The 12,303-nt window shown below is 35.8% G+C and overlaps 1 protein-coding gene across 1 annotated transcript in view; it reads left to right on the top strand.

Moving 5' to 3' along the window:
• The window catches only part of DNAH12 (dynein axonemal heavy chain 12), a 233,005-nt gene that overhangs the window by 92,783 nt on the left and 127,919 nt on the right, over nt 1-12,303 (top strand). Inside the window, exons 31-34 of the mRNA XM_025885603.2 lie at nt 1,581-1,764; nt 1,890-2,030; nt 5,713-5,796; nt 6,315-6,503. Coding sequence (XP_025741388.2) covers nt 1,581-1,764; nt 1,890-2,030; nt 5,713-5,796; nt 6,315-6,503 — 598 coding nt within the window. The remainder of the gene's footprint in view (nt 1-1,580; nt 1,765-1,889; nt 2,031-5,712; nt 5,797-6,314; nt 6,504-12,303) is intronic.

Raw genomic sequence — 12,303 nt, 5'->3', positions numbered from 1 at the left:
CTTCCTTAATACCCATCACCAGGCTAACCCATCCCCTCACTCCCTCCCCTCTAAAACCCTCAGTTGGTTAGGATCATTTTTAAGTCTTGAACATTCGCATGTGTTTTAGCCTAGACTCATAATTTGTCAGTAAACTTCCTCAAAATCTTGATAAGCTTCTTATTTGTGTGATTCTAAGCAGCTCTGTATGCCAGTAGCCACAACTACAGTCCTTACCAAGTCATAGCTTTATAAATTTCCTTGCAGTATCCTTGAACCTATCAATTTTAATTGAGAAGACCACAAGCTTAATCTGTTTTCACTCCTGAAATGATTACTGGGAACCATATTACAATTTCATAGATTTTAATAGTAATACAATCCTTACCCTTAATTTGATCCTTGGTGCCAGGCTGAGTAGATGGTTGTTGTTCAAAGGTTTTCTCAGTTTATCTTTTACCAATTGGGGATGAGAATAAGTTGCCTGTTGCTTCCTGAATTTCTGAACTCCCTTTATTTTCTTTCATTCCAACTTGCAAACTGGCCATTTCCCTCCCCCCCCCCGGGGGGCTCATTTCTTTCCAATAGTTCTTTGTTAAATGTAGCCGTCAGCTGGCATTATGTACTAATAATATTCTGTTTACTATCCTTTTCCTTAAAATGGCAGTTTCATTAGGTAGATTATCTGTCTTCCAAGTAACCTCAAGGAACAAATTAACCAAATGTTTCATCATTGCATAACATTAATTGCCAGTCTCTTAGCCTCTCATAACAGTTAAATTTGCCACCCACAACCTGGCCTTTAAGCCAGTGCCACATATTTAAGTCTTTTTATTATGGCAAGAATACCTTGCTCTTTCTAGGAACCAGTTTTCTGTCAGTAAGGATGGGCTAGGTTATTCTTTAGAAACAATCAGTCACTAAGACCCAAATCTTATTGACTTAAAAAAGCAAAGGTTTAGTTATTAGTCATACTGTGCCCACTACAGGTTAACAGGAAGGATCTGCTCATCTTCATTACCTAGGGTCCCAGGTTGTTGGTGCAGCCAGGTCACTGCTGTGCGAAAGGGAAAAGCTCTGAGAAGAGAGCTCTGTAAACTCCCTCACTGGCAATGATTTGTCCCCTGCTGGGAAGTGACACCCATATTTTCCACTTATTACTCTTTAGTCACGTAGAATTTCCACAAGAGGGCAAGGAATCCTACTATGTGCTGGGAGAGAGGAGATTAAGAACTATTTGGCAGAGAAAACCAGGAATTACTATAGCAAGGAAAGACTTGAGGAATGGGAGCCTTTCCCACTTCTCTCCTTGGGAGGTCCCAAGACTTTTTTTTTTTTTTTTTTCAATCTTAAGAGTGTACCGTTAAGTTTTCATTCTCATTTGGAGATTTTTTATTATAGTCTCGTTTGTAGATCATGGTATTAATGTAGAGAATTTTATAGATCTACCAGTTCAGAAGTTAAATGTATTCTCCTCAAGTCTGAGAAAAATTCATAGAATTTCAAAAATTATAAATACCAGTATTTTATACACCAGTATACAGGCAAATCATTTACCATTATTTTTTAGAATCTTCTTATATAATTTTTTTCCTTAATAGTTTCATGTTAGTAGGAGAGCCTTTTGCTGCTAAGACAAAAGTTCTACATATACTGGCTGATACTCTAACTCTTATGAATGAACGTGGCTACAGAGAGGAAGAAAAGGTCATTTATAGGACTGTAAACCCCAAATCCATTACTATGGGCCAACTTTTTGGACAATATGATCCAGTGTCTCACGAGGTAATCTACAGTATAAATATTCTCTTACTGACAATGTACATTAAACCAAGAAATTTGAAATGTTTTTAATATGATCACTTTATAGTTTTATAAAGGAAGCTTTCCAATTCTCTTTTCTTCCCCAGTGGACCGATGGTATTGTGGCCAATACTTTTAGGGAATTTGCCTTATCAGAAACACCGGACCGGAAATGGGTTGTATTCGATGGTCCCATTGACACTTTGTGGATAGAGAGCATGAACACAGTATTGGATGACAATAAAAAGGTAAAATCATCATGATTTAAAGCAAAACTGATGCACAATATGAATATACCAAACACTACTGAACTGTAAACTTAAGAAAAGCTTAATATGGTAGATTTAATGTAAAATGGGTTTTTTTTTTGCCACAGTTTTAGAAAAAGCAAAATAGATGCAGACATCCTTAAGCAATGTTACGTGTTCAACAACTAATTGACTAGGATTATACATTTAAAGTAAAGGATGCCGCAAGTATAATAAGCTTATAAATTATCTGTTCAATGAAAACTATGCTATAGTAAATCCTCTTTAATTTTTTTAATAGAATAAAAGTGTATTAAAACCATGTGTTCACAGGAGGGCATAGTAATGTAGTAGGTGTTACGTTGCAAAGTGACTCCAGTCTTATGGTTTCTTACAGAACTTTAATATTTTAGGAGGAAATAAAAGGGCCTGATTCCTTTTTGAAAACACTGAATGCTTCAGTGCTTGTCTGTGCTACATTACCTTAGAAGCTGTGAACCATACAAAAGAACTAGAAAATGGAAATCCTCTAGTATTTGTTGTACTTGACAGATAGCATGTAAACTATAAAATGACTAATTTTAAGTTCTGTGCTTTTTTAAACCTATGTGTACATTCTCATAACTATCATTTAAATGAAGATTCATAAAATTCCTTGCACCTACAAGGTTCGCTCATGTTCCTCCCTAATCAGTACATCCTCTCCCAGGGGCAATCACTATTCTGACTTCTACTGTGATAAATTAGTTTTGCTGGTTCTTGAACTTCATGAATATATAGAATCATACTCCTTAGTGTTTTTTTTCTTGTCGTCAGTATGGTATCTATGATATTCATGTTGTTGTAATTCCATTTTATTTATTCTTTTTATGTCTGCATTAGTATTCTACTATATGAATATATCATTATTTTCATACTTACATTAAATAACTACACTACTAAATAAGCAAATTAATTAGCATTCAAACAAATATGCCAGTACATTGTCATAGGTTGATCATTTATTCATGTTCTTTCTTTCAGTTATATTGATTGAGCTAAGAAGTAATATTGATTCGTAAGAGAGGGGTTAATAAGGATCTGATTCAGAGCCAGGTGGGAGAATAAGAGGGAAGCAGGAAAGGGTAGGTATAGATATAGGTGAATGTAGGGATTTGATAGTGGAAATTTGAAGGCAGGTCCCTTTTTTATGATTGATTGATTGTGTGAAGTGGTAGACCCTGGGTTCTTTGCACATTGGAGAAAAGGGGAAGATTTAAATGACCTATTATGGAAAATGGGAAAGAGAGATGCCTAGGAAAGCATAGAAGCATATCTGAGGATTAGTAGTAGTGCCAAGGTCTGCCTTAGGGAGATTTTCCCTAACGGTCTAAGCAGCTTGGATGTGCGTGTAGATGATGGTGCCAGACTAGAAGTACACAAAGACTTTTAAAGATATTGGCATGAGAGTGCCAGAAGTGCTAGACCATAGAACAGAAGCTGTTTAATAATGAGGGAAGTGAAAACAGCAGGGATATGCAAATGAAGAGCAAGTGTAGTAGGAGTCAATGGGTGAGAGGACTGCATGTATAGGACGCTGCAGGCAGAGCCGGGCATGCTTGAATTTGGTGCTTCAGAATTGTGTAGTGTTCCAGGAGAGAAGGCCCCCAGGTATATAAAGTGGGTGACTGGAATGCAGTAGAAAGGTAAGTGAAGACAGGGTAGTCAAAGATCTGAGCAGCTGCCATGTTGAGATGTTCTTCCTCATGAACACTGGATCAGGCCAGAGTTATAGCAGAGAGAAAGAAATTGAGCCCCAAGTATCAAAGGCTTTCGCTAATGATGGGAATGCTTGGGTGCTGGTGAGTGATAGCAGCAAGCATGGTTGTCAAAGGAGCAGGGGGTAGAGAGGGTGGAGTAGAGTATTTGGGAAACCCCATGGAGGAGTGAGGAGAAAACTGACTCCACCTCCCAAATTTGAAGCAAATAGGAGAATGTTTGCTGAAATAATCTGGTAGAAAATGAAAAGTATTCTAGAACAGTACTGTCCAATAGAACTTTCTGCAATGATGGAAATATTTGCATTGTCTAAGAAGGTGGCTACTAGTCACACTGGCTGGCTACTGAGCATTTGAAACATGGCTTAGTACAGGGTTGCCTGGCTGGCTCAGTCAGTAGAGCATGTGACTCTTGACCTCAGGGTTGTAAATGCAATCTCCACACTGGGTGGAGAGATTACTTAAAAATAAAATCTTTTTAAAAATGGGGCTGGGGCACCTGGGTGGCTCAGTCATTAAGAGTCTGCCTTCGGCTCAGGTCATGATCCCAGGGTCCTGGGATCGAGCCACGCATCGGGCTCCCTGCTCTGCGGAAAGCCTGCTTCTCCCTCTCCCACTCCCCCTGCTTGTGTTCCCTCTCTCACTGTGTCTCTCTCTGTCAAATAAATAAATAAAATCTTAAAAAAAAATGGGGCTTATTGCAATTGAAAACCTGACTTTCAATTTTATTTAATTTTATTACTTAAGATTAAATTACTTAGTTAAATTAATTAGATTTAATTAGTTAAAATTAAATATAAATAGCCACATATGACTGCTGGCTAGCATATTGGACAATCCAGCTCTAGGCCATTCATTTATTTTACAGATAACAAACAGGTCCAGGAACGTTAAATGCTGCCTTGTTGACATATAACTAGATAGGGGCAAAACTGGGACTACAGTGATGGTTGTAGAGAAGCAACACTGAAAAATAAATGAAGAGGAAGAATTGAAAAAAAGATTTAGTAATGAAATTAACTTGGAATATCAATAATATTGTTAAAATTATTGAAAGTTAATGATAATTCCAAAGGTAGAAGCCAAGGAGATTGAGAAGATAAGATGGCTTTAATAATAATGGACAAGAAAGGAATTTGGCAAAAAGGAAGCAGTTGATAAATTCAGTTTTTTACATATTTGATTGAAGGGGAATGTTTTAGATTGAAAGCAATCAAGGGGGCATAACAAATGCAATGCATGGTCCTTGATTGAATTTTGTTTTAAAGAATCAGTTGAAAAAACATTTCTAATACAACTGAGGAAATTTGAGTACTGGCTGAGGTTTACATAATAAGGAGTTATTGGTAATTTTGTTAGCTGTGATAGTTATTGTGGTCATATAGAAAACTCCTTACTTTTAAGAGATAAATATTGACATATTTGGCTGTGAAATGCCATGGTATGCATAATGCTCTTCAAAATACTGTTTTAAAAACAAAGCAAATATGGTAAAATGTTAACATTGGTTCAATCCAGGAGTTGGGTACATGAGTATTCATACTATTCTCTGTTTTCAATTTTTCTCTTTTTTATTAATAAAGAGATCTGACAACTTTATAAAGTCAGGAGAATTTCATGTAATTTTATTAATAGTAAGAACTGAGATTTGTCTCGGATTTTTGCAGTATGTCATGTATTTCTCTTCCTGCCTAACTCTGTGGAGGAGAAATTATATCCCTGTTCATAGACTCAGAGAGGTTATGTATTTGCTTACCTAGTAAGGAATTGACAGAGCTAGACCTAGAATTACAATATTCTGGCTTCTGTTTTAATACTTAGTATATTATATCATAAGATATACATTATCTTATACATTGAATAAATTTTTATCTGAGAAGTTTGAGTTTTTAAAAAATAAACATTTGAAAAATAATTGCCTTTAGCTTTGCCTTATGAGTGGAGAAATCATTCAGATGTCCCCTCAGATGAGCCTCATCTTTGAAACAATGGACCTTTCCCAGGCCTCGGTAAGTTTATATTTTAATATAACAGTAGTTTGCCTGTTCACTTGGTCAGGAAGTATTTTTTTATTATGTGTCAGAAGACCAGTTAGGCACCAGGAATACTAAGATGAATAAGACACAGTGTATTTAGGGAGGATAAGAAGCATGCTAATAAATAATCCCACTATACTGCTACATGTAAGTAGTCTAAGAATATGGAGGGGGTGAGCATACAAGAGGGGAATGGGTAGAGAAGTACCATAGAAAATGTCTGAGTGTTTGATATGGTTTTGAAGGTTAACACTTCTCTAGGGAGATAGTTGGGGCTGGGCATTCCAAATCACAACAAGATGATATGTAAAGACCTGAAGCCACGACATGTCTGGGGAACTGTAACTGCAGACATTTCCTCTAATGTCTGTGAAGCTGTAGAGGAAGACAGGAGCTAGATCATGAAAGGCCATATCGGTCATTCAAGGTAGTTGATAACGGCCACTGGCATAAGAGCAACATTGGAAAAAGAAAATGTCTTTTTTCTCTAGCCGGCCACCGTAAGTCGCTGTGGCATGATTTATTTGGAACCCTCGCAGTTAGGATGGGAACCACTTGTGTCCTCGTGGTTGAATTCCCTGAAAGGACCTCTGCAGGAACCAGATAATCAGGCTCTTCTGAAAGGACTTTTTGGCTGGTTAATAAAACCCACTTTAAAGCTTCGTAAGAAAAACTGCAAGGTAACACTGTAATTCTCTAACCTGTTCAAGTTTCTTTAGTTTCCATTCAACTTGACCTAAGTCTAAAGTCACGATAGTAGGATAAATAACTAAAATCAGTTTCCCCTTAGACATTGGTATCCACTTTTTAAAATGGGATGTTTATTGTGATAATCAGTAATTCACCTGCAGTTGTAAGAGAAATAATAGATCCCACGCACAATTCACCCAGTTTCTCCCATTGGTAATATTTTGCAAGGCTATATTGTATCACAACAAGGATATTGGCATTGATACTATCTATTGATCTTATTCAGATTCCCCTAGTTATATTTGTACTCAGGTGTGTGTTTGGTCTCTCTGGGTTTCATTTTAAAATGTTTAGTACTTTATACTTTTAAATGTAAGTGCAACTTTGTGCCCTTTGCCCAATGTCTCTCTGTTACCCCCACATCCCCACACCTGGTGACCACCATTTTACTCTGGTTCTATGCATTCAACTTTCAGATTCTGCATATTAGTGATGTCATACAATTTGTTCCTTTCTGTGTCTGACTTTTTTCACTTATCCTAATGTCTTAAAGTTCATTCGTGTTGTTACAAATAGCAGGATCTCTCTTTTATTTTTAAGTCTGAATAATATTCCATTATAGGTATTTATAGGACAATTTCTTTATCCATTTGTCCATCAACAAACAGTTTGTGTCCATATCTTGGCTATTGGTAATAATGCTGCAATGAACATGGGAGTGCAGATATATCTTTGAGGTACTGATTTCATGTCCTGAACAGGGATTGCTGGATCACATAGTAGTTCTATTACTAGTTTTTTGAGGCTCTTCCATACTGTTTTCCACAGTGGCTGTACCAGTTTACATTCCAACCAAGAGAGCACAAAGGTTCTCTTTTCTCCACATCCTCACCAAGATTTGTCACCTTTCATTTTTATAATCATCCTAACAAGTATGATGTGATATTTGGTTTTGATTTGCACTTCTCTGATGATCAGTGATGTTGAATGCCTTCTTACACACCTGTTAGCCATTTGTATGTCTTCTCTAGGAAAAGTGTCTGTGCAGGTCCTTTGCCCATTTTTAAATTGGATTGTTTGTTTTTTTGCTATTAAATTGTATGAGTTCCTTATATATTTTGGATATTAACCCCTTGTGAGATATATGGTTTGCAAATATTTTCCCTCAATTTGTAAGTTGCCCTTTCATTTTGTTGATCATTTCCCTTGCTGTGCAGGAACTTTTAGTTTGATGTAGTCCCACTTTATTTTTGCTTTTGCTGCCTGAGTTTTTGCCCTATCCAAAAAATCATTGCCAAGGTCAATGTCAAGGAGTATTTCCCCCATGTTTTCTTCTGGGATTTTTATGGTTTCAGCTTTTACATTTAAGTTTTGAACACATTTTGAGTTGATTTTGGTGTATAGTGTAAGATAAGGGTCCAGTTTCATTCTTTTACACATGGCTATCCAATTTTCCCAATACTGTTTATTGAAGAGACTATCCTTTTCCCATTTTGTATTTTTTTTTAAGGTTTATTTATTTACTTTAGAGAGAGAGAGAATGGGTATGTGAAGGGGGGGGAGGAGCATGGGGAGAGGGAGAGAGAATCTGAAGCAGACTCCTTGCTGAGTGTGGAGCTCATCACAGGGCTCGATCTCATGACCTATGAGATCATGACCTAAGCCAAAACCAAGAGTTGGACACTCAACTGACTCAGCCACCCAGGTCTGCCGCCCCCACCACCCATTGTGTATTCTTGTTGCCCTTGTTGAAGATCAGTTGACTGTATATGCTTGGGTTTATTTTGGATTTTTGATTCTGTTTCATTGGCTTATATGTCTGTTTTTACCCCAGTAACATACTGGGGTAAAATTACTGGATTAAATTAAAATTACTGATTACTGGAGTTTTTAAATATAATTTGAAACCAGGACATGTGATACTTTCAACTCTGTTTTTAAGATTATTTTGGCTATTCAGAGTCTTTTTGTGGTTCCACACAAATTTTAGAATTTTTTTTTTTTGCAAAAATTGTCATTGGAATTTTGATAGGGATTGCATTGAATCTGTAGATCACTTTAGGTACTATGGGCATTTTAACAATGTTAATTTTTCCAGTCCATGAGCACAGGATGTTTTTCCATTTATTTGTATATTCTTCAATTTCTTTCATTAATGTTTTATAGTTTTCAATGTACAGAGCTTTCATGTTCCTGGTTAAATTTATTCCTAAGTATTTTATTCTTTTTGATGCTATCATAAATGGGATTGTTTATTTATTTTTTTGTTTGTTTGTTTTTATTAAAACGTTTTATTTATTTGACAGAGAGAGAGAGAGTGAGAGAGGGAACACAAGCAGGGGGAGTGGGAGAGGGAGAAGCAGGCCTCTCGTGGAGCAGGGAACCAGATGCGGGGCTCGATCCCAGGACCCTGGGATCATGACCTGAGCTGAAGGCAGATGCTCAACAACTGAGCCACCCAGGCACCCCTGGGATTGTTTTCTTGATTCTCTCTTCAGATAGATCATTGTTGGTGTAAACAAATGCAATTACTTTTTGTATTTTGGTTTTGTATCCTGTAACTTTACTGAGTTTGTTTGTTCTAAAAGGTTTTTTTGGTTTGTTTTTGCATGGCGTCTTTAGGGTTTTCTACATATAGGATCATGTCACCTGCAAATAGAAACCATTTTACTTCTTTTCTGATTTGGATGCCTTTTATTTCTTGTCTGATTGCTCTAGTTAGTACTTCTTGTTGAAAAGAAGTGGTGAGAGTGTGCTTCCTTGCCTCATACCAAATCTTAGAGGAAGAGCTTTCAGTTTTACCCCATGGATTATGATTTTAGCTGTGGGTTTTTCATAAGTGTCCTCTATTTTATTGCAGAGATTTCCCTTTATATCTATTTTGTTGAGTTTCTCAAAAAGATTTTATTTATTTGTCAGAGAGAGAGAGAGTATGCATAAGCAGGGGGAGCGGGAGAGGGAGAAGCAGGCTCCCCCCTGAGCAAGGAGCCCAATGTTAAGACCCGATCCCACGACCCTGGGATCATGACCTAAGCCGAAGGCAGACACTTAATCAACTGAGCCACCCAGGCATCCCTTGTTGAGAGTTTTTATCACAAATGGTGGTTGAGCTTTGTCAAATACTTTCTCTGCATTTATTGAGATGATCATGTGATTTTTGTCTTTCATTCTGTTAATGTGTATATCACATTGATTAATTTGCATAATCCCTTGTATCCCAGGGATAAATCCTGCTAGGTTATGGTATATAATCTTTTTGGTGTATTGAATTCAGTTTGCTAGTATTTTATTGAGGATTTTTGTATCTTTATTCCTCAGAGATATTGGCTTATAATTTTCTTTTCTTGTGAAAAGACTGGCTTTGGTATCAGGGTGATTCTAGTCTCAAAAAATGAACTTAGAAGTATTTCCTCCACTTCTATTTTTTGGAAGAGTTTAAGAAGGATTGGTATTAATTCTTTGAATGTTTAGTAGAATTCAGCTCTGAAGTCATCTGGACTTTTCTCTGGAAAGTTTTTGATTATTACATCAATCCCTTTGTTATTGATCTGTTCAGGCTTTCTATTTCTTCTTGATTCAGTTTTGGTAGGTTGTATATTTCTAGGAATTTATCCATATCTTCCAAGTTATCCGACTTGTTTGCACATAATTGTTCATAATTATCCCTTGATGATCCTTTTTATTTCTCAGGCATCCATTGTAATGTTTTCTCTTTCATTTCTGATTTTACTCATTTGAATCTTTCTTTTTTTTTCTTGGTCTAGCTAAGGGTTTATTGATTTTGTTTCTTTTCGAAAAACCAACTCTTAGTTTGATTTTTTCTATTGTTTTTCTTTTTTTTTTTTAAAGATTTATTTATTTATTTGACAGAGACAGAGACAGCGAGAGCAGGAACACAAGCAGGGGGAGTGGGAGAGGGAGAAGCAGGCCTCCTGCCAAGGAGGGAGCCTGATGTGGGACTTGATCCCAGGACTCTGGGATCACGACCTGAGCCGAAGGCAGCCGCTTAACGACTGAACCACCCAGGCGCCCCTTTTCTATTGTTTTTCTATTCTCTACTTTTTTATTTCTATTTTGCTCTTATTTCAATCTGCTAACTATTGGTTTAGTTTGTTCTATTTGTTGTTCTTTGAGGTTTAAGTTAGGTTGTTTATTTGAGATTTCTTCTTTTTTAATGTAAACATTTATCACTATAAATGTCCCTCTTAGTACTGCTTTTAATGCATCTCATGAGTGTTGGTATGTTGTGTTTCCATTTTCATTTGTCTCAAGATATTTTTTTATTTCCTTTTTAATTTCCTCTTGGACCCAGTGTTGCTCAAGACCATGTTTTTTATACATATATTTGTGAATTTTCCCATTTTCTTATTTTTACTGACTTTTAGTTTTATTCCATTGTGGTCAGAAAAGATACTTTGTATAATTTAATCTTAAATTTGTTGACTTGTTTTGTGACCTAACATGTGGTCTGTCCTGGGGAATGTTCCCTGTGAACTTGAGAAAGAATGTGTTTCCTTCTACTGTTGGGTGAAAAGTTCTACATATATCTTTTAGGCCCATTTGATCTATAGTGTTGTTCAAATCTATCATTTCTTTTCTGAGTTTCTGTTTAGATATTCTATTGCTTATTGAAAGTGGGATATCGAAGTCCACTACTATTATTGTATTGCTGGCAATTTCTCCTTTCAGATTTGTCAGTATTTGTTTTATATACCTAGGTGCTTTGATGTTGGGTGCATATGTATTTACAATTGTTGTATCTTCCTGTTGAATTGACCATTCTATCATTATGTTATGACCTTCTTTGTCTCTAAAGACAGTTTTTACTTAAAGTCTACTTTATCCAATACAGATGTAGCCACTTCTGATTTCTTTTGGTTACCATTTGCATGGAATATCTTTTTCTATCCCTTCACTTTCTGCCTATGTGTTTCTTCTAGACAGTATACAATTGGATCTTGGATTTTTATCCATTCAGCTACTCTTTTTATTGGGGAATTTAACATGTTTTTTTTTTAATTTTATTATGTTAGTCACCATACAACACATCATTAGTTTTTGATGTGATCCACGACATGTTTACATTTAGAGTAATTTTGATAGGGAAGGATTTACTATTACAATTTTGTTAACTGTTTTCTGTTTGTCTTGTGTTTTTTTGTCCCTCTTTTCTCTCTTGATGTCTTCCTTTATGTTTCATTGTGGGTTTTTTTGTTTGTTTGTTTCTTTTTGTATTGGTAGGTTTTGATTCTTTCTTTTGTTTGATTTCTATAGGTATTTTTTTAGTGGCACTAAGGGGCTTACATAAAATATCTTAGAGTTATAACAGTCTATTTTAAGCTAATAACTTCATTTGTATACAAGAACTCTCCACTTTTACCTCTTTCCCATCCACCTTATATGCTATTGATGTCACAATAACACTGATTTGTATTATGTATCCATTAACACAATTTACAGTTGTTTAAATACTTTTATCTTTTAACTTCTTTAGCAGAATTAAAAGTGATTTTCCCACCATTATAGTAATATCCACCTTTGGTTTTATATGCTTAAGTTATACCTGAATAAACCCAGAGGTGAAATGTATGCCTGTTAAACTCTTTGGATAAAACTATGGTGACTAAAGCTTTAAAATTCCTAATCATTTTCCATATCTTAAAAGTATTTTCAATATGTGGCTTTTAAAATTTATATGTGTATTTAGTATTTTATGAGAAAACTTTATATGTTATATTACTTTCTTAGGGCTGTCATAACAAATTACCACAAACTTGGTGGTTTAAAGCA

The sequence above is a fragment of the Callorhinus ursinus genome, unplaced genomic scaffold, assembly GCF_003265705.2.
Source record: "Callorhinus ursinus isolate GAN/ISIS: 27379988/994484 unplaced genomic scaffold, GSC_fseal_2.0 scaffold15, whole genome shotgun sequence".
NCBI lineage: Eukaryota > Metazoa > Chordata > Mammalia > Carnivora > Otariidae > Callorhinus > Callorhinus ursinus.
This window is presented reverse-complemented; position numbering and strand designations above follow the sequence as displayed.